The sequence below is a fragment of the Solanum pennellii genome, chromosome 6 (assembly GCF_001406875.1).
Source record: "Solanum pennellii chromosome 6, SPENNV200".
NCBI classification, from domain to species: Eukaryota; Viridiplantae; Streptophyta; class Magnoliopsida; order Solanales; family Solanaceae; genus Solanum; species Solanum pennellii.
In genome coordinates, this window is record NC_028642.1 from 60,224,001 (window position 1) to 60,248,295 (window position 24,295).

General features: G+C 33.8%; 1 protein-coding gene and 1 non-coding gene across 6 annotated transcripts; both read right to left on the bottom strand.

Moving 5' to 3' along the window:
• Positions 1-615: 615 nt before the first annotated feature.
• On the bottom strand, positions 616-686 carry TRNAG-GCC. The gene has a single exon. It is a non-coding gene; the product is annotated as a tRNA-Gly (tRNA).
• A 4,231-nt stretch (positions 687-4,917) lies between these two features.
• LOC107022523 (myosin-9-like) lies at positions 4,918-23,020 on the bottom strand. 5 transcript variants are annotated; one of them, XM_027917520.1, is made up of 32 exons: positions 22,806-23,020; positions 21,456-21,584; positions 20,615-20,758; positions 20,344-20,489; positions 20,103-20,259; positions 19,182-19,240; positions 18,914-19,073; positions 18,667-18,816; positions 18,454-18,590; positions 18,225-18,371; positions 18,038-18,139; positions 17,904-17,961; positions 17,720-17,821; positions 16,570-16,607; positions 16,360-16,486; positions 16,070-16,252; positions 15,287-15,418; positions 15,098-15,207; positions 14,903-14,963; positions 14,037-14,214; positions 12,955-13,160; positions 12,753-12,872; positions 11,907-12,005; positions 11,462-11,683; positions 11,165-11,304; positions 8,048-8,301; positions 7,547-7,722; positions 6,967-7,070; positions 6,551-6,769; positions 6,305-6,463; positions 5,826-6,215; positions 4,918-5,275 (listed from the first exon to the last, which is right to left on the bottom strand). In XM_027917520.1, exons 1-27 carry the CDS (start codon positions 22,806-22,808, stop codon positions 7,670-7,672), a joined length of 3,417 nt encoding a protein of 1,138 aa, XP_027773321.1. In that variant the 5' UTR covers positions 22,809-23,020; the 3' UTR covers positions 4,918-5,275; positions 5,826-6,215; positions 6,305-6,463; positions 6,551-6,769; positions 6,967-7,070; positions 7,547-7,669. The 5 variants fall into 5 exon arrangements, with proteins under 5 accessions (XP_027773321.1, XP_027773320.1, XP_015078604.1 ...); XM_027917519.1 differs by lacking the exon at positions 22,806-23,020 and having other exon boundaries at positions 21,456-21,590; XM_015223118.2 differs by lacking the exons at positions 6,551-6,769; positions 22,806-23,020 and having other exon boundaries at positions 6,305-6,417; positions 21,456-21,590.
• Positions 23,021-24,295: the final 1,275 nt, after the last annotated feature.

A 24,295-nucleotide genomic window follows, 5' to 3' on the forward strand; every position in this document is an offset into this window, starting at 1 on the left:
ACAGTTTTAAGTACCAAAATACTAACCCCAGACAATGTAGGCCTAACAAACTTACTCTTTGAGTCCTGTTTGGCCTTATGCAAAGTTGATGCTAGAGGAAGAGGAAGGGGAAGTGGTAACTGGGCGAATGTATTGAAGATTGTCTACTTGTTTTTATCACCTTAACTTCTTCTAAGGCAAGAGACACTGGTTCTTATGTTTTTGGTGTGTAAGCAAGCAAAAAATATGGAAGTAAGAACAAAACGGTAGAAAGATATGGAAGTTATCCTACTTCCTGATTTTTTGAATTTTGAAATTCAAAATTTCAAAATTTGGTCTTTTATTTAAATTTAATAAAATTAATAATTCAAAATCAAAAAGCTGATTAAAAAATTGAGTGTTTAAATGGATAAAATTTAAAATTCAAAAACTAATTTAAGAGGTTGAGTGTTTTAATGGAGAAAAAATAGGCATTAAAATTGGTAAATGTGTATTATAGGAGAGAGAGTGTAATGTATCTAAAAAATTACACTAAAATAAAAAAAAAAGGGAATTATGTAATATTTAAAAAATGTAGGGAAAATTAGATATAAAAATTATAGTTGTGTATTTAAGTTATTTTTCCAAAAAATATTGTGCACCAGCCGGGAATCGAACCCGGGTCTGTACCGTGGCAGGGTACTATTCTACCACTAGACCACTGGTGCTAGTTGTTTAGGTTTCTCAGTTAATTAATATATCATAAATAAGTCATTAAGTTAATTAACAATTATTAGTGTGTATCCTTTCGTGTTTTTATGTAAGTTTTTCGAAATAATTATACTTTCTCCGTTCCAAAAAGAACGACGTCCTTTCCTTTTTAGTTTGTTTAAAAAAGAATGACCTCTTTCTTTTTTTGGTAACAACTTTCCACGTCGCATGTTTAAGGATACAAGATTAAAGTGGACATAACTTTAATTTAGGACCACATAATAAAAAGCCTACTTTATTTTCTTAAACTCCGTGCTAAGTTAAACTAGATAACGAAGAGACTAGTAATTTTCTTTACTTGTAGATCAGAAGAAGGTATTTCTCGATCAGATATAGAAAACTTACTACTAGAGAAGATAGAGAAAGTGAAGAAGTGAGGAAAGTATAGCAATTTTGTGTATATGTGCTATATAAAAATGTAGATCAACAAACGTTATCTAAACTAATTAATTAGTTTGCAAGCGTACGTTCAACCTCATCTATATATTCACTCATTCTCTTTAGAGTTACTATATGAAAAAGAAAATATCACACTCCAAATTCACTAATTATAGTATAACATCTATAGGTTAATAGTTTAGTTAGGTCAGAAGAATTTATGAAATGGCTTAAATTTTTAATAGTTAAGATATTGTTCACATTTTGATGTTATTTTTTTGAACCACTTCAACATTTTAAGGGTCTCACAGTTCATTTCCTCAAATTTTAAACCAAAAAGGTGCCAAATAATTGATTAATCTTGAAATTATATTAGGACCTTTTAACTTTCTATTTCATTCTATGCAATAATTAAAGCACCACAAAAATACGAAAATGATGCTTTTGCTCAAGACCATACTACTAAAACAATAACTAAACCTCAAATCCTCGACTATATGAATCTTCATTGGTTCCATTTAATTAAGCCAGTCTCCGTTTGGGAATATTGTTGAGAAATAATAATAACAATTATCCCCTTTTTGAATCTATATACATATTAGTACGTACTATTATTTCAAAGGATGATGACCAAGTCGAAGTTCCAAATCCAAATCATTTTCTTGACTCTTCTTTTGATCCATAGTTTCTATCACATGATCATGTGTAGCTGCAGTACCAAAATATTGAAAGCCCCAATCATCTCCAAATAAATTTAGGCATTGAATATTGTTATGATGAGAACTATTAATACTTCTATTTTGATTCAAACAAATCTCATGTCCATTTGTGGAGGTAGATGTAGATGCTGGAAAATATGTTACATAATTTGATTGCGACTCTGTCACATTGTAACATCTAAGATTAGCACCTGCAGAGGCGGATTTATAGTGTTAGAAGGTACGTAGATCCAATTGAACTCATCAATTTTAACTTAATTAGACCACGTCCACATTATAATACAAGGGCGAATATAATTCAAAGACAATAGATTCAACTGAATCAGTATTTTTAAAAAACATATATATAAGCAAAAAATACTGAAATTCCAAACAAATATTACTTGATTTTTTGTTGCATAGGTGAACCTATATAGTGTTAATAAAAAGTAGATTCAATTGAACTCATCATTTGTTTAACTGAACCAATAATTTCAAAAACATAAATATATACAAGTTGGAAATTCCAACAAATATATATATATATATATATATATATATATATACTTGATTTTTGAATAATAACTTGAAAAGTATAGTATGTTCGGTACTAAGAACTTTTAGGGTTGAATCTCAACACACACACATATAAAACTGTATCAACTAAACACTCTTCATCAGAAAATTATAAATGTGTATATAGAAAATTATAAATGTGTATATAGGTCAATAATTATATATACATTTCTATTGTCGTTCCTTCATAGATCTTCGGATTTCACCCCTACACACGAAATTAGGTACTAATTGTATGTTTGTGTGTGTGAGAGAGGGAGAAGAAACCCTAATACGGCATAAATTAAATAATACTTGCTTGAATCCATATATTTGAAGGAAAATTATAATTTAGTAAATCTCGAATCCGACTCTGAGTACATACCTAATGATAAGTTGTGGTGGGTTTCATGCTTATTAGTAGTAGTGGAGGTGAGCAAATTGTGAGTAGTAGTATTAGGTTTGTTCCTGCTACTGGATAATTTGTCTTTCCTATGAATATTCATATGACCACCTAAAGCTTGAGCTGTGTTGAATCCTCCTTTGCAATACACACACTCATAAGATTTGCCAACACCTCCCATGTAGTACTCTTGTTCTTGTTCTACCTCTTGCTGGTCAACTTGTTGATCGATCGATGAGTTTAACGAGTAATCATGTTGATTAGAGGACTCCATTAGTTTAATCAAGCTTAATTATATATGTAGATCATTGATATTGTTTGATCTCATATATATTGACTTTGGAATATTGAGTGTAAAGAAATTATATGGAAGATGGGGATCAGGTATATGAGTCGGAAATAACAATCTCTCTACCTTGTAAAAGTAAGGATAAGGTCTATATATGTTTGTTTTACAACTCTATTTGTGAAATTACACCGTCTATGTTGTTGATGGTGTTATGGGGAAGTATATGATACAAAATATTTAAGGTATTAAAATCATTTAGACGAGAGAAGTCATACTATAGCTAATTTGTAATTCCACGCCGGCCGTTTAGTAAAGACTAATATATATAATATGTAAATTTTACTTATAGACATTCATGATGAGAATTTTCTAAATTATTTGCATTTTAACTTGTTACAATTAGTAACCTACTTATTTTCGGTTAATAATTTGTACGATATATTAATTATTATATTGAGTTGAAATTTTTTTAACATTGTCAGCATCCATGAAGTTAATTAATATTGAGAGTAATAGCTTGAAAGTAAGATGTTATATATAATTACAAATTATACTAAATACTAAAAGTGTAAAAAAATAATTATATGGTCTGGTAAACACTAATTTAAGTTATAGTAAGAGACAGGAAGCTTCCTCCATGACCAAGAGAGATTGTAAAACGACTTGATCAAATGTTACATTTTTTTATTTTTTTTAGTTTTCTTTTTGTCTTTTAATATGCGTTTCATTTTCTTATTAACAATATATAATATATATGTAGGTTAAATATAAACAAATACAAACACCCTTTAAATTATTCAAATAATTTTCCCCAGAGTACTTGTTTAACTATTGGTTCTGGCTGCTTTCTGAAAAATAGTGTAACAATATACTCAGTATAATCTCAAATATGATACGATAAAAAGGCATGCTCTTAGATGCCCCCAAACCCAAATCTCTTGCAGGCCAGGATTGTTTATGAACATTATATTATTCATAATTAGCAAGTGTCTAAACAAAATATGATATCTATTCTTAGCCAATGATTATGACTTTAATTATAATCATATATTATTTCAAATCAAGGATGTGTATTCCAATAGTTAATTTGTTATAAAACCTTTTAGTTGGTGATTCGAAAAAATTTATCGTATAAACGACACTTAAATACGTAAGAATATGTTACTCTATTGATTGAATTATGTCGAAGCTCTTTGTTCTTATTCATCTGAATTTAAACGCTTTGACTTGGTCCTATATATATTTGTGTCTGAAGTTTGGGATTAACATTTCATCGCATGATGTGTTTTCTCTTGACAAAAAGAATTGTAGTAGTTGAAAAGAATGAAAAAGACAAGACAACAAAACCAAAAGAATAAAGTTGTTAGTTCTTGATTTTCCAATGACATTTTCTTTGAGCCAAAGATCTATTAGAAATAACCTCTCGATTCTCAATTCTATTACCATAGAAGTATGGTTTACATGTAATTGTAAACCCCACTTATATGATCAAGTTATTTAAAATGTAATTGTTTGTATAGTTGGTGAACAACATATTAATTTAACAAGATGTTTGTAGCATTTTTTTTACTCGACATGATGACACTAATATCATTTTAAGGTATTGTTCAAGGTTTATTTTTTGACCTAGTCTTGCCATATACAGAGGTTATTGTCAGTGTGACAGATCTTAACTGCTGCACTCTACCAGACTGTAATATGGTACAAACAACGTCATTTTTTTTCATAATAAGCTAGAGATAAAAGGTGATGAATGTGGTAGGTTTCGGGGCGAATTTTTGGTGTACGATTTACGGAATCAATAACTTTTGCACGAAGTATTTGTATCTGTATTGAAAAATCTAATAAATATATAGAAATACGACTTGGTCCAATGGGAGAAAAGGAACAATTTAACCTTTGTTGCCCTCTTACAAACTTCAAATTCTAGATCCGCCTAGGGGTTGATAGCTAGTGCAAAATAATTAACTTGTGGCAAATCCTCAAACACACACATGATAATTGACTTCAACGAGTTCTGTATACAGATGTAGCTGATTGATTGTTTATTGAACCTTTTGATTTGATTATGCTACAGAAGTGTACTCAAAGCCATTGTAAAAAATTTCTGTAGCAAAATTGTGCTTAGAGTATTCTCTCTCAAGTCTACAAGCATCCAAAGGTTGACATACGTTTATTGACACATCTGGTCTCTCCCCAGTTTGCAATTTATCAGCAACAATCCTGAAAAAGAATTTGATGCATAAACAAGGATTTCGTATGAATCAAATAAAAAACTTTCAATTACAGTGATGGACAGTCAAACAACACCTTATCTATATAAATTACTGAAATGAAAGGGCCACGAGATTAAGCTGTTTTGAAGTGTGGACTCGTATGAATTAAGATCAAGGTGAAGAGAGATATTTCAGGATGTATACTATTTCCTAGAAGATAAAGATTGTCGTTACATTGGGCAAAGGTCGCCTTCAGGATGTTAATCTGTCACTAGCAGGTTGCTTACCTCCCACCTGCGTGAAAGATAACTTTTCTAGTTGGGAAAGGGAAGGAAAAAAATGCAACATAAAGGAGCTGAGTATGCAAGTTTATGTGTGAAGATAAAAAGAGTTCATTAGAGAAGATAATGATATTGTAGTAAATGATTGCAGGGCACGATGTATTAGTAAGTTCATAATGTAGTTAAAGAATAAATAATCTACAATGTCAAATCAGCATGTAATTATGAAGCAAGAAACAAGAAAAGGAAAGAAAATAAATTAAGTGAACCTCTTACATGGTTGGATTTCAGTATGTTCAGATAGATAGAAAGGCTCTTGACATGTTGCTAATGAGCACTTGAAATTCCTGAGTAGCAGCACTGGTGAGTGTGTTAGCAATCTCGTTTAGTATGCCTGGTTTGGATAATGTCGAAGCCTAAATCAGTCGTTGAAGTACGTCAAAATGCATCAGGTAACTTCACATCTTATGTCCTCTTTTACATTTGTATAGTTGTATTGAACAATGTTGATATGCAGAACCCCAGAAGCAGAATCATCACAGATTAGTCCATAAATCTTTTCTACTTAGCTGCTAATCGAACAGAGAATCTGGATCTTTGCCTTCAGCATGCCAGCTGAATCCACTGATGGGAGAAAGATTAACTCCTTGAGGGGTTCCCTGATAGCTGCAGAGTTTTTTTTTTTTGTTATCAAAGAGAGTTATATATGTGCTAAATGATATAACAACCAATGTTCAAACTTAAGCAAATTTTACCCGTGTCATTCTATGGAATAGAGTAGCCAATGTGACTGCCTGTACGTTATTTTTCAAAAGTACACCAGCTTGCAATGTATGTTCGAGCAGCACCAACAGAGTGGATGTATCAGCTAGCCAATAGGATATTATCATCATTTTCTTGGGGCTTTAATAACACTACATTTTACAATGAAAAGCTACCAGCTTTTATTAAATCTGATCAATTCTTCGACATCCAAGAGTCTAACAAACTTTAGTACCTACCTCAATAGCTTGAGTCCTCTTAACTTCAAATGGCTGCCACTGCATAAGGCACTTGTAGATAGTGCAAGCATGGCCATATTTGTCCTCAGAACAGTCAAGAAGCAGTGTAATACAGTGTATGAACAAGTTCTGTTACTCCATTTTCTTATCAAGTGATTTTTGCGGTCTTCCCTCGACCTCTTAATTAACACTAGAATTCAGTGATGTGCTATGTTGATCCTATTATAAATTCCAGTTCTTAGTTAACTGATAGAACAAGTAAGCAAAATACTCGAATGACGATGTAATCTACAAGCCTTTGAATTACTATGATACCGTTTTGGCTTCAGACCTCTAACAATATCACATAATGGGTAAGAGTAAGCAAAGATAAAGATTCTAAAGTCAAATATGAGAAGGATTTTGCCCAGGATTACCTGAATAATTGATCTGGAGCATCCAAACAGCATGTATTGCTATGAGCCATTGACAGAGCCTGCTGTTTCTTTTCCGAATCTATGTTGGTCAGCTTTTCACCAACCTATTGGAAAAGGTTAAATAGTTCTCTCATAACTAAATCCAGAAATTTCAACTATTCCAAGATTTCCATTTTGTAGTTCAAGGATATAAATAATAAACATGATTTTGGTGCATTGACAATTTTCATTGTGAGTTACCAAACTAAAGGTTCAAACAAAGAAGAAAATGAGACTTGTTTCGGGTAAGAACACAATGTGATAACAAGTCTATGGATCAAAATTTATTACCCTACTTGATCCTGGCAGCACCATTCGTTGGAGCCATACAACGAAAGGGTGTTTAAGAGTTCTGCATGCAAAAGGAGTGGCTATAACTCATAGAGAGCAGCAGGCTTGCAAAACAGCTCTTGCAAGTGTACGTTATATTGACCATTTTACTTAAATTACCACTTAATCGCACATAGGTTCAGGACATAAGAGAGTAGTTCATGGAGAAACTAGAATACCAGAATAATTTTTTGTTTGAGAGAAACTGTACCTGATCATGCTGCTGTTCAAAGGTGGTTGTTTGATCTGGTTGAGATGCCTGCTAAAAGCCAAATAGGCTAACCATCTAAGGCTAGCATGTATAGATATATACCAAATTGAAGAACATTTTCCATCAGAAGAAGTCATCAAATATCCCGTCCCGGTCATTTTCCCAATTTCCAGAACCTGCACAATGCAACCAACCAAAAGAAAGAAAGGATGTATAATACAGTTTTCTGATGCAGGTTCAGTTTAAGAAATAACTAAGAGAAAATGAAGAATGTAGCTACAACTAATCTATCAATATCTATGGATAAAAGGGAGACTTCTACTATATGGAGAAAGAATCTTCTTCCTCACATGAGAATAACTGGAATTCAGCATAGTCATTTTGCTCATGGAGAACTGGTGCATGTTCCCCTACTCTTTGCTTTTTTTTATCTCAGTAAATGTTGCCATACTTCAGAACTAGTAAAATTGCTCAAGCTACCCCAAGGGACACTATACTGACCTGAGATATCAGCTGCTGCCAGATCCTGAACTATAAGCTGAAAAGCACGAGAATCTGGAGAAGAAAATTGGGTTGGAGTTGAACCAGGAGCTGGAAATGTAAAGTCACAGTTGGTACACGTAGCATCAGCTGAAGCAGATGTAGCATCATCAGGATAACCTCTAGAAATGAGTCCTGAAGCTGAACTCTGGCCGGAAGAAGGATGTAATATCATTTTCAGCTCTGAGAATTGATCTGATATACTGTAAATCATCCTGAGGCACACTAGATCATATCTAGTATTAGTCATATGACACGAGATTCTAATGTTAAAAGGAAGCTATAAGATGTAACTCCAACTTATAGTAAAAATCTTAAAGAAGTCTTCAAGGTGTTGAAAGTTTAATGATGACCCTACTTATCATTACTTATCCTTAGTCCCGTTTGTCTACTACGCTTGTTCTCAGTCCAGTCTCTTCTCCAGATGCAGCCTAAAAAGTCGCTAATTAAAAGATCTAGGTGATTATATCCCATTTCAAGAAAGACTCAAAGACTGCTTTCCTCGGTAAAAGAAACATGCACACAAGGTTTCCAAATTAATTCAACAAAAAAGCAGGAACAGGATACCACTAGACAAAACTGGAACTTCATAAAAAGGAGCTAATAGATATCAAGTTGTCTAAGTATTTTATTTAGAACCTAGAAAGAAAAAGCCTTTCCCAAGATAAACAGTTCTGCTTTCTTTCCTCAGTAGGAGGGAAAAATAACCAGCCATACAAAAACACAACATATATAAAAGTAAAACAGGAGAATGCAAAACAAGGAAATTTTAATATGCCATGGATATTGTTATTGCTACTCCATTCTGGTCTGAGCCAAGACTTGAAGAGAATCTTCTTCTTTATTACTAAGAAGAAAGTAGATAAAAGTGAGAGGGAAACAAGGAGATCTTTTTTTGTTGTCTTTACTAGGAGGATGAAAGAGGACAGAAAAGACCAGCTTGAAGCTGTCAATGATTTGAGGCAATCTTATCCACTAAATTCTGGACAGAGATCAATTATATCAAAGGTAATTCTGAAATGAAATTCCATGGATGCCTTTGCACCAATGAAAAAGCTTCAAAGCTTCATATAACTCAGCAACTAAAAAAAACATCAACATTATGGAATGAATGTAGAACTCCAGATTCAGTTTTAACATAAAGAATCAGCACACATCTGTCTTAGTAAGATTGTTGGGAATAACAATCTTCAAAATTATATGTTGCCAACAACCAACATATGGATCCCCGACTATAGTAGGATCTAACATTTTCAGAGTTACATGATTAATGCAAAACTACTGAAGATGAAAACTTTTGTTTCAATTCTCGAATCAAGATGCAGCACATAACTTCTCAAGGGGTCACCAGTCATATTCTGCTCTTGCTAAAGAATGCTTAGATTTGGAGTTCTGGTGGAATCAAATGCATTAGTGATACTATGATAACATCCAATGATCCAAACTTTCACTGAAAACAAAAGGGACAATACAAAGGAGACCCCCAAAATAAATATAAAAGGTTATAGAGGATGACAGCACTTCATTTAATTTAAAAAAAACAGAAGAGAAATATGCATTTATACCAAGCTATGAGACAACCAGTCGACATCTATGCGGCAAGAAGAAGATAAAAGATAAAATCTATTCGAAAATTTCCAGAGACCTACCGGGAGAACTTGACAAATTCTAGAAACTTCCCTGACATAATTGCCAATGTACCCTTAGATAACCCCAGCCCAATCTTGCAAAACAGGAAGTTGATCATGTTTAAATTATCATTTCCATCAAGTAGTCCACAATGACTCGACCAGTTCTATATGGCCAATTCAGTTCGTTAAAAGAAGATAATCGTCCAGGCCAAGTGGTTCAGTAATTCTTTTTTCTTTCTTTTTGTTTGATGAATCAAATAAATCATTTCATTAATAAGCACCAAGGTGATGCCGAAGTTACAACAATTTCGAAGGTGTTTGAAAAATCCATTCCATTGTCTATACATAATGGAATGCTTTCTTTACACCGACAGTATAGATACAATAAACTCTTGACCATCCATGTGATTTTCAACTCCCCCAAGCATCCCTTTTTCCATTCTCTTCATATTTACCAAAAGATGTATAGGTTGCTAACCTCCATATTTTCCTCCCGTCTCTCCCCATTTTCATCCTCCAAGATGCTAGTTTCTGCATTAGTTCTAGGGAGTACCCAAGAGATATTGGACAAAGAATACACCTTACTCCAAGGTTCTGTTGCATAGTTGGAGTGAAGGAGCAAATGATTGGTGTCTTCTCAATTCTTCTTGCACATACAAACTGGTTATAATGATGCATCCCCTCTTCCTCAGGTTATGCGCCGTGAGTATAGCATCCCAAGCAGCACTCCTTGTAAAAGATATCTAGAAAATATGATATTAAGACTAATTTGTTTATGCTATCTTATATGTGTATATTATAAGCCAATATAAAGAGATGCCAATTATTTGTCTTGGCTGAGCATTTTGCCATGACGAGCAGTTCCAAAGCAAACGAAGTTAAGCAATCTGAAGTTACTGAACTGCTTACAGAAATCTATAAATGATTGAATTCAAATAGTATCATGTCATTTAGAATCTAAAAAATTGTACACAAATAGCATCATGTCTTTAGAATCTTCCTGAAGGACACATATCACATTTCTTCAGAGGGACACTAACTTAAGGACCCTTTCAGGGACATTTTGAGCAATTTACCTATTAATCTTATGAAGAAATTCATGAGGTTTGTACAATTAAAAACAGAAGATGATGTTAGAGTTAGGTAAAAGAGTCCTGATTAGTTTCTGCAGTTAATTTCTGAAATCTAACCCCCTCACATGAAATGGTTAGAAAGAACAGCTGGTAATTTCACTCAGAAATATAACTCTCAAGTTTGTATTTCAGTTTTAAATGGTTCAGAAAGAACAAGAAAAAAGATATATCCCCCTCACCCCACCCCACCCCAAAAAAGTATATTTTAAAGAGCATTTTCACAGTTGATAAGTTTATTGACTCAGGAGTTGGTGATTTATATTGTTACAAGATGAAAGGACTAAATCTGGTACCAATTATTCGAGTAAAGGTACCTGTTAACTGAATCCTGAAGTTGTTGAACTTTTCTTTCAGTTTCTTCCAACTTCCGGCACTTCTCTTTACTTGATTCTTGAACTTCAGCACATTTCCTCTCAGAATCATCAGCACGTTGCTTTTCTTTTTGATATAACACCTATCAATAGGTATAAGCATGAGAACATCAACATTAACTGAAAAAAAGATGATAGCTTTCATCTATTTTTCTCTATCTTCTCTACTCATTTTAGGGTTAGGGCGAGGAATGTGAAGCTGAAAAGTTGTGGGGATCATCCTCAGCTGACTGTTCATACCTTTAAAGTTTTCAACTCTGCAGTTAAAGATTCAATGATTTCTTCATCCTCCACAAGAATTGGTTTCTTATCAACAATCAAAGAGTCTTCTTCAACTGCTTTTGGAGCAGCCTCATATTCCCTGATGGGCAGTGTTTCTGTTTCGCTCAGTTTGCTTTGCATGTCTCGCATTGAATTCTGCAATTTTGCTATTTCCTGATCCTTTGCCTTTTCCAAGTCCATCTGCAAGTTATTTTCCTATTTGTGAGTTGCCGAATGTTTCATATACTTCAGCTTTCTCAAAATGGAGAAGTCATAGTAACCCACAATCCTAAGATTGGCAAGACTGATATATACATGGTAATATCTTATTTTATGTGCTATCCAATTAAAATCCTCAAAAATGAATTATAAATATAGTGCAAGGAAAAAGAAAGATTTTATCTTCTTAGCACAAGTATATCACCCTTAGACGTTTCTCCAACTGCAACTGCAATCTAAGTTCTTCCACCTGTTTTTCAAGCTTATCCTTTGCCTCTATAAGTGCACCTGTTTCTTTTGAAGCCTGAAGTATTTGAAATGTATATTAGCAAAATCCATAGAACTTTAAGGAATATATTTGTAACATTCAACAGATAAGCCTATCAAATTGCAAGCAACAGTTTTGATGAACTCTACTGTATTGCACGTGCAAAAAGCCACCCTATCCCACAGCAGGAAATTTAGGGGAATCATGTTACCAAAAATGGAACTAGAAAAGAACTGAGAGTCCGCACTAGCTAAGACCAATGACTTACGCCTGGTTCTTTTTCAAAAGCATGTTTTACGCCTGGTATTTTTCAAAAGCATGTTTTACAATGTGCATAGCTGTGTTAACCCGATGTGACCACTTACACTAATAACTACTTGCCCTTAAATATCTAACTATTAGCATGTGACTTATATATCCAAAATAAGTGACACATACATATGTTCTTCCAGTTTGTACAGTTCCTATATTAAAAGGATATCAGTACTTCTGATCTGTTTTTAGAATTCTAACTACTTGTCTACAGGGTTCAATAACAAGAATCTTCACAGATACTTCTTACTTTCCACTAAAAGCTTCAGAGAAAAAATTAAACAACCCCTTCATCTACTCTTGTTATGTAAATAATAGTAACAAACAAGTGAACCATAAACCATTTCAGTAATCAAGCTCTATCTAACAATAGATCATCCAGGCCATTTATATCATCACCCCATTTCTATGCAAAGGAAATCGGAAACATATGACACAGGTTATAGAAGAGTATAGTAATCCAGAACTTACCATTTTTAGTTTGCGAAGCTCTCTCCTTGCAACAATTCCCCTCCATCTGCATTGTGTAAAAATTGATGCCCATATGAGTTTCTTGTAGTATGAATGGACTTTGTGACGACGCTCATAGGCCTGCAAAAATCTTATCTTGTCAACACTTGAGAACAAACTTTATAAGACCTCTGAATCTATACATAATACCCAATAAACTAACCTGTATAATCAGAGCTCCCTTGGTTCGTTTTTCATATCTGAATTTAGCTCGTGCTGCTGCCACTCGAATTCCAGTCTGAAGAGCAATGACTGCTAATTTAAGTTTGGTGTAGGATTTTCTGGCTAAGTGTCCACGCAACTTTGTCTGGATTTTGAGAGAAGCGGCCTCTCTTTTCAAGGCAACATATGATTTGACAGCAAACCTTGCTGAAGAATATGGCAGAGTGAGCACATAAATTTATTGAAGGCAGAAAAAATGAGCAGCCTATTGGAATGGTAGACTGATGTTTTCCAAATGTCATTCAGTGCAAAGAGGGCGAGAAAATATAACTATTATTTCCATGGTGCTATTTTTTACAACAACAAAACATGCACAAGTGATCTGAGTTTAAGCACCTAACGAGGAGGATGTCTGAGTGATGGTATTACTTTACTATCATATAGTTCAGACAATATACACAGGCAATTGTGTTAGATGCTAAGCTGCCAAATTACGTTTGAAAGAGCCCTTAGACCATGGTGATGGAAGGAGATTATGGAAAATCTAATTAATGGTTAGAAACTCCGTGAAAGGCAAAAACAATAAGTATTCTGAGAACAAGAAGTATCTAAGAAATTCCAATTAATAATTTTATTAGGCTCGTCTAAAGAAGAATTTGATGATAGTACAGATATGAAAGCAAAGTTGATTTGTTTCATGGTCTTTTACTATCTGTAATAAGACAATCAAACATACATCAATATACACAATGGTATATTGATAATCCCCTCCCCCTTCCCACATCAAAAAAAAATTTAAAAAATGAGATGGTTACTTTTTCTTGGATGTAAATCTCTACAAAATATGACTCCCGTTATTTTCTTTGAAGTTTTAATTTCCACTTTCCCCAAACCTTTGCCGGAATTCCTTTCATTTAGCTGGATAGTAAAGGAATTGAAGGGAGCAACAGATTACATGATTAAGCTACCAAAATGCCTCAGCAAGTACAAAAAATGAAACTTAGTACATGAGTAAAACACCAACTTTCAAAACAAAGTCCATAATATGCAATAGGAAAGGCAAAGAGATAATGATAGACAAACCTCGACACAAGGATTGTAAGCAAATTGCCACCTTCTGCAAAGAAGCATAATCTCTCCTAGAAATATGACATCTAGTTTCCTTTTGTATTGTCTTAACTGCAGCGGTTAGCTTTAGTGCTCTGTGTGCATCTAGCTCTGCCATCTGCCCTGATCTCAAAAAAATCTTTGTTTGTCCAATCTGCAAAACAATTGTAGCAACCCTAACTGAAGTATAACTTGACGCGTAAATTGGGAAGTTATTTTGAATGAAAGAAAAGAATATCAGCAGTGCCTAGTAACGGGAGAAAGAATTTCACACAGTATTGTGGAGAAATTTTCAAACATCAAATTCAATTACAGATATCAACGGCGCCTAGTACCGGAGAAAAGCTCTCAGTGTCTCAGATTAGGAAACTTTACTAGCAATGCTCAACTATATGCAACCATCTAGCAGATAAGAGAACATACAATGCAAGTAAAACACAAAAATATCAGTATTCTTGAAACTGAGAGCAATTTAACACGTGCTTGAAGTGCAAGAGAATGATTTCCTTTTTTGCATCCCCCCACCTCACCCCACTAATACAAACAAAAACAAAGAACTTAAGTAAAATATCGGAACTTGCTGCTTGATAGATATGATTTGTTAACTGAGGCAGGCCTTGCAAGGTAGGTAAATTTTGATATAAGCTTTAAGGATTGGCTTACATTCGTCAAGATGATAGTGAAGGAAATATAAATTCCCCCCTAAACTACAAAGAGGCACTGGATGAATGAGCGCACACACATAAATGTGTACCCATAAGAGTGAACGATTTGATACTACTGATCTCGACATTCAACAAATAAAATAGATTTCCAAAATAGCAAGAGAAACATCAAATAACCTGATAACCAGCAAGCCCTATCTTTTCTAATATCTTTTTGCACACAACTTTTTCATCATCCCTGCCCACAAACAAGTTAAAAGGAAAGATAAGAAAATCAACTTCTAATAATCAAAGAAATAGAGGAAACCACAAGATCCTTTCCTTTTTCTTGGGGAAGGGGAGGGGGGGATCAAGAACAAGACCAGTACTTACTGCTCTTGGAAGACCTCTGGAGCAAGAACACCAAATCGATTGATAAACTCAGAGAATGTCTTATGCGTGGGATAGCCCGCACAACTAATTCTAATTGCCTCTAAAACACCCTTCAAACAACAAAATATAAGCACATAATTCAAGACTTAAAAAGAATTTTATACATAAGAAACTGTGAAATTTACTCACACCACAACGTAGCTGCTGCATAATGTTAATGTTCTCAAATATTGCCGGTTTCAGAAGACTGTTAGGCTTCACACATCTAATGTAATGAGGTTCTGTAGAATTCAGAGTTTCCATCAATGATTGGAGTTGTAACTGCAACAATGAAATTGGAACATTAGAATCTTTCACATACTTAAAGTAAAGACTTGGAACTAGTTTGTTAGTTCTTTGGTGAAACATATTCTTAGATCACAAAAATATAAAGAGGACATAATGGATAAAATAATATATAGAATTAAACTTGTGGTTGAAATGGAGAATGATATGAAACTGATGATACCTATCAAATATAAAGCAAGATTTATATTATGGTTATTGATCAGCAATGTTAATGAGAGTGGGAGTCGGACCTCTAAAGTGTATCATATCCACTGGATGAGTGTCGAAAATCGCAGAAGTAAGGTGGATTTGCAATGATACAATAATAGACAAGATTAGAACGATCATATCCCTGCACTTTGACATCTGATTCTCTACATGATGTACAAATCTCTAAACGTACAATCTAGTCATGATGTAAAAAAAAAAAGAACTGAAAAAATGAGATGAGTGTCAAAAGTCTTTTTAGTGTGTTTACAAAAACTCTGATTTGGACAAAACTACAAATTATTTAGTATTGGTATGAAATAAAATGGAACTGAAAGGATATTAGTGGACTAATTTGGGCAATCAAACTCATTTTCTATAGATGCTTAGTTGATTGATAGATCACCAAAATTCATAAGTATATAAGTTCGTAACTACCTTGAAGCGAGAACCAATAGATGAGAACTTGGAAGATTTGGATGAAGATTTAGTTGACTCCTCAGCAACAGGAGGAAAAAGGCCCATTACAAATGGGCATTTAGAAGCACTTAACAAATCCTGATGCTCAGGAACGACATAGTCTTTGTTCTTATCTAAAAACTGATCAGACTGGTATTGAACCTGGTGGGGAATAAAAAGGTAACATTTAAAACAAGTAGTAATAATACTCCATATCCACTGTAGAAGCAATTGTCTAGAGTTCAAGGGAAATACACACATCATATTACCTCTCCAGCATAATGAGAAATGGTAAAATCAGTGCGGGACAATTTTGGTTTGACAAAGCGTTTGTTGGTCTTGAATATCTGATAAAGCTTCTGTGAGAATGTTTCATGAGTTGACTTGGGGAACATACTGGAAATTCCATTTCAAAGAAAACATCAATTAGAACATTTGTCTCTATCACTGAAGCTCAGATGAATTCTTACATAACTTACCAGGCTTCATCAAGAAGAGCAATGATGCCTCCAGGTTTCTGTAAACAACAATACAAATCAACTCAGCATATGCAACTTCACATGATACGGTGATTTGAAAAAAGTGTTACGATTTTAAATCAGTATTGATAAGGGATGAACCCAAGGTAATCAATTCTCGCTAACAAATGTGTGGTGCTTTTAATGAATATGAACTCACATTAAACATCAGAGGTACTCCTAAGAATCTGAGCTCACTTAGATGTTCTAGTTTCAGATTCTTAATTGCCTATCTTAAAGGATATGATAAAGATGCTCTGTTCTGAATTCCGGGCGAGTTCCTAAACAATATTAAGGAAGAATAAAGCAGAGAGAAATGCATGTATATCTGGGAGATGTGAAATGGCCATGGACATGAATTTAGATAAAGAAATGTCAACTAGAGGGCTCTTAGACTGTATTAATAATAAAAGCATGAATAAGGTCCTTGGGTCTAAGTGGACTGTGCCGAACAAACAGCAGATCTTCAATTGGTAGAACTTTTCAGATCTCTATAATTAGTTTTTGGTTTCACAATTAGTGTTGATGACATTTTGGAGGTGTCCTGCATAGAGGAATACAAATTACCAGTTTTCGAAAAAAATGTGAAACCCAAAAAGTAGCACACTCACAATAGTTAAATGATACTTAAAAGTTCAACATGTAACTTAACTTAAGCTATTAAACAAATAATCAACTATAAGTGTAGATGTTACTTTGATTGATATTTATAATTAATTCGACAATTATTTAACTGGAAATCTTTCCATTTAAACTGCTGCATGAATATTATATGCATCACACAAATTTTATTCTAACATTAACCAACTACTTGGAGTTCTAGCTATAATAGGATTATAATGAAATATTATCATATTCAACTTCTAACATTTAAACATAAGAAACTTATTCTCAAGGCTATGACTTATGAGTTAGTACCCAGGCGTGTACAATAGTATTCAGAAGCTAGAATCCAAGAAGAATCTGACGAAACAAGTATCCATGGCAACTATTAGTAATAGCATTAGTTGCACTTCGCTGCTCAATGCAGCAATGGAATAACATACAGATGACAACTACACTACGCAACATGATATATTTGTATATATGAGGAGAAAAAGATTTACTATACCTTTTCAATAAGATCTAAAACATCCTGGTTGTCCACGAATTCTATATAGCTCCAGTCTATCTCTTCCTTAGTGTATTCCTCCTGCTCCGTCTTGAACATGTGCTGGAAAGAGATGATTTCACAGTAGTTGAATTGTGCTTAGCAAAATGGAAAGAACTGCTTCTATAAAATTCAACTAGCATACCTGGTTAAAATGTTGCTGCAGCTTCTCATTAGTATAATTAATGCAGAATTGTTCAAAACTGGAAATAGAAGTCAGAAGAGTCAGATGCAAGACACCGAATTCACTAGTTGTTTTGTTTTTCCACCAGTGCCTACCTATTACTTTTGAAACTTTCAAACCCATAAATGTCAAGAACACCAATTAGAGATTTTGAGTGAGGATCTTGTCCAATCGAGTTATTTATTTTGTCCACCAACCTGTGAACAATAGGAAGGATGTGTTTGTAGTGACAATGTAAGCGATCAGAACCACAGTAGTCTGCCTGTGACAGTCGAAGCATACCAGTCAAATAAGCGAGAATATAGTGTTTTAGCTAATCCATCTCTGCTTACTGCTGCAGCTTCAGGATCAAGACTTCTCTTTATAACTTCTTCAGGAGTGACCATTACACGTCTTAATAGGGCATCCTCCAGTGAAGTAACATCACACCTGATAGAAGTACTAATCAATTAAAAAAACTCACGCAAGAAAGAGCAAAGGAAGATAGATAAATATAAACGGCAGAACATACATCAGAAGCTCTGCAGTAGTTTGAAGATGAAACCTAGATTTGTCATCTTTGACAACTGATGAATCAACTTCATTGCCCTTTTCGAATTCTATATTACCAAGATGAAGAACAGAAGCCACAACACTAAAAATTGCTTCCTGAAGAAGAAACAGCGTAGCTTATTCGAATCAGAAAGGGTAATTGCAGGACAGAGAAAAGCAATTAGAGAATTACCTGCTCTTTCTCGCTAATTCCAACAATATCCATTGCCCTCCTTATCTCAAGATAGTCATGGGCATCATTAACACCTACTAGTTCATAGCAATTTGATTGGTTGAGATAGCGAAATGATTTGGGATCCCCCAACTTGTACCTTTTGATCTCCTGTTAAGGTTAGGAAAATCTCAAAAGGATATGGTGACAATCAAATTAACTCGGACTGATGAAAGATGTAAAAAGGAATAACACTGGTGAAAATTACCTCCTGTGGTGCTGCACATAGAAGGTAGAAACAGTGATAGTTCCGTTCAGGGTCTGAAACTTGGCAAACTCGAGATCTTTCAAGAAGATACGTTCTAATAGCTGCTCCAGATATTCTTCCATTCTTGTCAAACTGAATCTCCACAAATTTACCGAAACGACTGTAAACAACAGATTCTAAGTAGATTTAGGATGGAAAAAATCTCAACTGAGTGTTGAAGCAATTATGAGTCTATTTTCTTATTGAAGCATGCATAGAGCAGTATTACCTTGAATTGTTGTTTCTAACTGTTTTGGCATTGCCAAATGCTTCAAGTACTGGATTTGACTGGAAATATAACAATAATGAGTTAAAAGAATAATATAGGCTATAGCCAATAGAAAAGACTTTAAAAGAATAATATAGGCTATAGCAAATAGAGAAGGCTCTAAGAGAAATAGACAAAGAAACTATCAGTTTGAAGCCCTGTCCACTTGATTTAGTCTGTATAGACATGAAACATAGCCTCTAGGAAATTATTTGATTCAAAAGGATGTGAAAGCCTTCCAAATACTATGAAATTTTCACATACACATTGACCCCTCTACGAACTTCCAATCAAGGAAACTACCATAAAATTCATCAAAACCAAATGTACATTTATTGACGAATCAACTCCGCAGATTCTTTTTTATACTCTATAATCTTTTTTATAAGTATTCTATATACTTTTCATTTAAGTAATAGAATCGTTAAATTTCCTTTGAAAAATTACTGTACCAATTTTAGAACCACATCCTTTTTTTAAATTTAATACCACATTTAACTCCACTTTAATGTAGTTTGCGAGCTATTGCATAGTAGCTGGGGATTTACCCTGTGCTCACCCAAAGGTAGCGGCTGCAGGTTTCCCTTGTCATCAAAAAAAAAAAGTTAAACTCCACTTTTATGTGAATATGATACTTCATTTCTTTTCCACGCATACACATCTCCAACAATCAATCAAGTGATCAACCCGAACTAGTAAGTGTTAGTCATATGAATCTTTTGTATCTATTCCATTCTGTTTGGGTTCCATCGCTGACATGAACACTACTAAGTCTGTATAGCTGAAATTGTGCAGAATTTAAGCATACAAGTTCCTAAGTACTTTCCATGTAAAAAAAGGAAGTACAAGAATTTAATGCAGTAAACCAAGCATTTAGCTTACCTCCAGTACTTGTTGTTCCACGGTCCGTTTCTGAGTGCCCTTATGGCCGCCTAAATAGGCAAGATATCGCATAAGCATTTTCGTAGTTTCAGTCTTACCAGCACCACTTTCACCACTAACCAGTATAGAATTGCTTTTACCCTCGTTGATCATCGCCCTGATTCATCCTCAAGATTTTGGTAACAAAGCATTATTTATCATGAGAAAAATGATGTGGAGGAGAAATGGTATACAGGAGTACCTGTAAGCAGCGTCAGCTATAGCAAAGACATGAGGACTTAGTTTGCCGAGTTGGACTCCTTTGTATTTTGCCATCATGCGACCATCATATAAATCAGGCAATTTTTGGAACGGATTAATGGCTATAAGAATACTTCCAGTATAAGTCTGCCAAGATTTCAGGGTATGATTAATATGATGACAAAGCAATCTGTAGCTGCAATTTCAGTCCTTTCATTCACCAAACTGAACATAAATTAAATAAAGTTTTGAGCATTGGACTATAAGCTTACATAGATTTCGTTGAGTTGATATCTTGTTGCCAAATTATGTAAGACTCCAGGCTCATGCAAATATGAAAGTTCAGTCATGTCATCCACTCCTCCATCAGGAGCATCTTCATCCTTGGGGTGAGTTTTTGATAAAGTTGCTACAACCTAGACGAAATTAAAGATGTCTATTTTCAATTGGGGATCGCATCAATGTGGCTTAGCAGAAAATATAGTTAGATAGCAGTAAATTAGAAAAATGCAGTAAATCTTTCTTTTACCATTAGAATATGATAAGAATAGTTACAATAACGTGCCAAGATCGTGGAAAGAAGGATAAATGAAAATACTGTTAAAATGCAGAAGGAAGACTAAGTCGCTCGGACTCTCCAAAATTGTTGCCGCATCCATTGGATCCTCCAAAAATGCACTACTTTAGAAGGATCCGACGCGCACCCGTCAACATTTTTGAAGAGTCCAAGCAACATAGAAGGAAGATAATGGATACATATAGGTATGATAGCCACAAAAACTATTCAGTTGCAAACTACATAACGTGCATAAAAAAAGACCAGGTGAGTATTATATAGATATAAAACTAACAACTCAAATGAGAATAGAAATTAGATCTATTATATTCTTAGTATTTGAAAGACATTGTGAATTTTCATGATCAGAATACTGTAATTCAAGTCATTTTAGAATCTAATCAATTAGGCTATAGGAGACCAGTTTTTACGTTAAGCTAGAGCTTGATCACACAACTGAGTCCAGCGTAAATACTAAAATGTTATTATGGGAAAATGAATAAAGCAGCAGTAATTTAATGAATGAATACTTTTCAATGTAAAAGAGTTTGTCGTACCGTCCTCCCATCAGATGTCTGAACCTGAACTTCCTGTCCATTAACCTCTGATACTTGTGCATCAATCCAAGCAACTGATGGATCCTCAATCCACACATGAGAACCTACAGTAATATTTACTGGAATGCCCTGCATAGATAATTAAGATTCTTTTTAACTGTAGGAAAAAAAATATATAATTCACATCCTCATAATAAAAGAATATAATTCGCACGATCGAAAAAATATATGAAGATGCCACATGTAAACTGATATGCAGACATAAAATCAGTAAGTGTCGTAAAATGCTAAATGTTAAGTGTTCAATAACTACTTTGTAGCTCCAAAATGTTTCAAGTTATGCTCCTATGTATAAAGTAACATGATAGCGAACTTTACAATAGTATTTGTAAACGTTCACTTGCATTCCATTCACACAAAAAGTCTAAAAACAGTAGAGGAACATAAGATATGCAGTACATCACTAGATGTCCTGCTTTAACTTCTTTACATCTAACTTAGCAAAAGCCTGAGCACCTTCTCACCCCTTACTCAACATAGGTCCCGCTCCGCACCCAACAGAACTTCACTGGTTAAGAATTCGCCATCAACTTTTCAGGGTTCACATTTTCTGACATCAAACAAGTTAATATTACTCTTTCTGTAGTATAATTGTTCTGTTGATCAGTCACCGGGGCGATGCTACTGCAGCATTCTAACATAATGTAATATGCCTTTATTAGTTTCCTAGACAAACATAAATTAGTCTCCTACAGAGGGGAGAAGGATGCTTCCTTCTCCCGAGCAGCCACATGATATTCACTGATTTATGGCTCTCCCTCTATCTCTCTCTTGTGCACACATACAAACACACGCCTTTCATTGCAGTTGAGACTTTCGACTCATAGACTTCAAACTACTTCAAATAATTGGTTTAAGTTATTGTCCACATACATAATCACTATAACCTGTTGTCAACAAATAACTACTGTCTCTCAATCCAAAAGTAGCTGGGATTCAGTATATATACAATCCAACAGAAAAGATTACATTCTCAGATGCTGAATTCAAATGAATATTATACAATTACTACATCTTAATCCGGGGCAGAGCTAGAACCCAACTAGCTTTGTCTCAAGCCCTTTATAATAAGCTGTGTTTTCTAGATTCCAGAACCCATAAACTCGAAATATCAGCTCTGCCATCTGATCAATGGATCCTACAAACCTCTTACAAAGCATAAAGTCCTTTCTGTCACTTTTTTTTTCAATCGATTATTTAATTCATTAATCATTGTCTAATCTATGAATATTTTTTCCAATAAAATAATGATGAGAAACAAAATGTAACATAAAATAAAGTTAGACTCACCATTTATATCCGAGAAAGAGCTAATTAATTTTGCATTTCCATTAAGAAAAAAGGAAATGAAGTTATGTGGTCGCATAAATTGTGAAAATTCCAGAAATCGAAAATCGCCGGTATCGGAACGGAGATGGACGGAGAAGGTATTTAATTAATTGATCGGCGTACGAGATATTGATTTTGATTTCATGGAATGATCGATGAATGGATGCGACAATCATCGTGACGAGAAACTGTACGCTGAGAAATAGGAATTTTCGAAATCTTCGCCTATTTTCGAGTGCTTTTTGTGGCTCTCTCTTCCTTCTCCTTGTGCGTGCATGGAGTCGTGACTTGTTTAATTTGCATAAATACAACACTTTTGCACTTGTATTTAAATTTTAAACCTTTTTGTGATACAATTACGTATATATTCTCATATTTACTAATTCTTTTTTAGGAAAAAATTATATAAAAATAGCAAATTATTAATTTAAATTAAATATTATAATCACAGTTTCATTTAATTATAATCTGTAACAAACACTTGTCATTAATTCGTCACTCTCTCTCTCACCTCTCTCACTTTATACAAACACATGTATAAATTGTGTTTGTGTTTGAATAAAGCGAGCGAAAACTATATGTACTAATACAGATCTTTCCCTACCAGTTCTCTTGTGTCTTTCTCTCTTTATACAAACACATATTATACAAAATACAATATATAATTTGTGTTTGTATAAACGGACAGAGAAATTTGTATTGTATACAAAAATACAGTTACATATATACATACATACACGACTGGGAATCACAACAAAAAATTATATATACAAAAATACAGTTATATATACATATATAGGTTTTTATGTTTAAGTATACCGAAATATATAAATACAAATTTTTATGTATATGTGTACCAGAATATATAGATTAATATTTATAGCAAACATATATTTGCTATGGAACGCAATTATGCAAACTGTAGTTATAACATACAAATATGATTTTAATGTTTGTTAAACCTATAATTTACTCTCTTTTTTTAATAATTTAAAATAATTATCTAATTAATAGTTTCATATCAAATTTCAAGTCCTATACACTTAAATATATGTATTTTTTGGTACTAGATACACTCGAATAGAGAGAGACAAGCAAGAGAAGAAGAGACTCCAACGAGATAGTCTATGTATCTCATATACATATGAATCACAACTGAGACATATGTATAAGATACTACATACATTTTGAAAGACAAATATATAGGGAGAGAGACAAGCGAAAAATTCAAATACATGTGAAACTACTTGAACACTATGTATATCTAAAGCAAATTACACATAATTCACACCCATATATATGAGATATATGTATCTAGACATATGTATACATGTATTAAATTTCCAATTCTGATAAAATTCATAATATTAAAAACTCACGTGAAGAAACGTTACTCGCTTAGACTAATGAAATTTGTAGGAGTACTATTTATTTTTCTTAACCTTTTCCCT

What these genes read in the sequence shown, in the direction of transcription:
- LOC107022523 (XM_015223118.2), bottom strand. Translation starts at nt 21,590, where the DNA reads ATGCAGGGCATTCCAGTAAATATTACTGTAGGTTCTCATGTGTGGATT. An exon ending in ATCAACTCAACGAAATCTAT is followed by an intron (nt 20,490 to 20,614) that starts GTAAGCTTATAG and finishes AAATCTTGGCAG; the next exon opens with ACTTATACTGGAAGTATTCT. An exon ending in CTTACAATCCTTGTGTCGAG is followed by an intron (nt 13,161 to 14,036) that starts GTTTGTCTATCA and finishes CATATTCTTCAG; the next exon opens with CAAGGTTTGCTGTCAAATCA.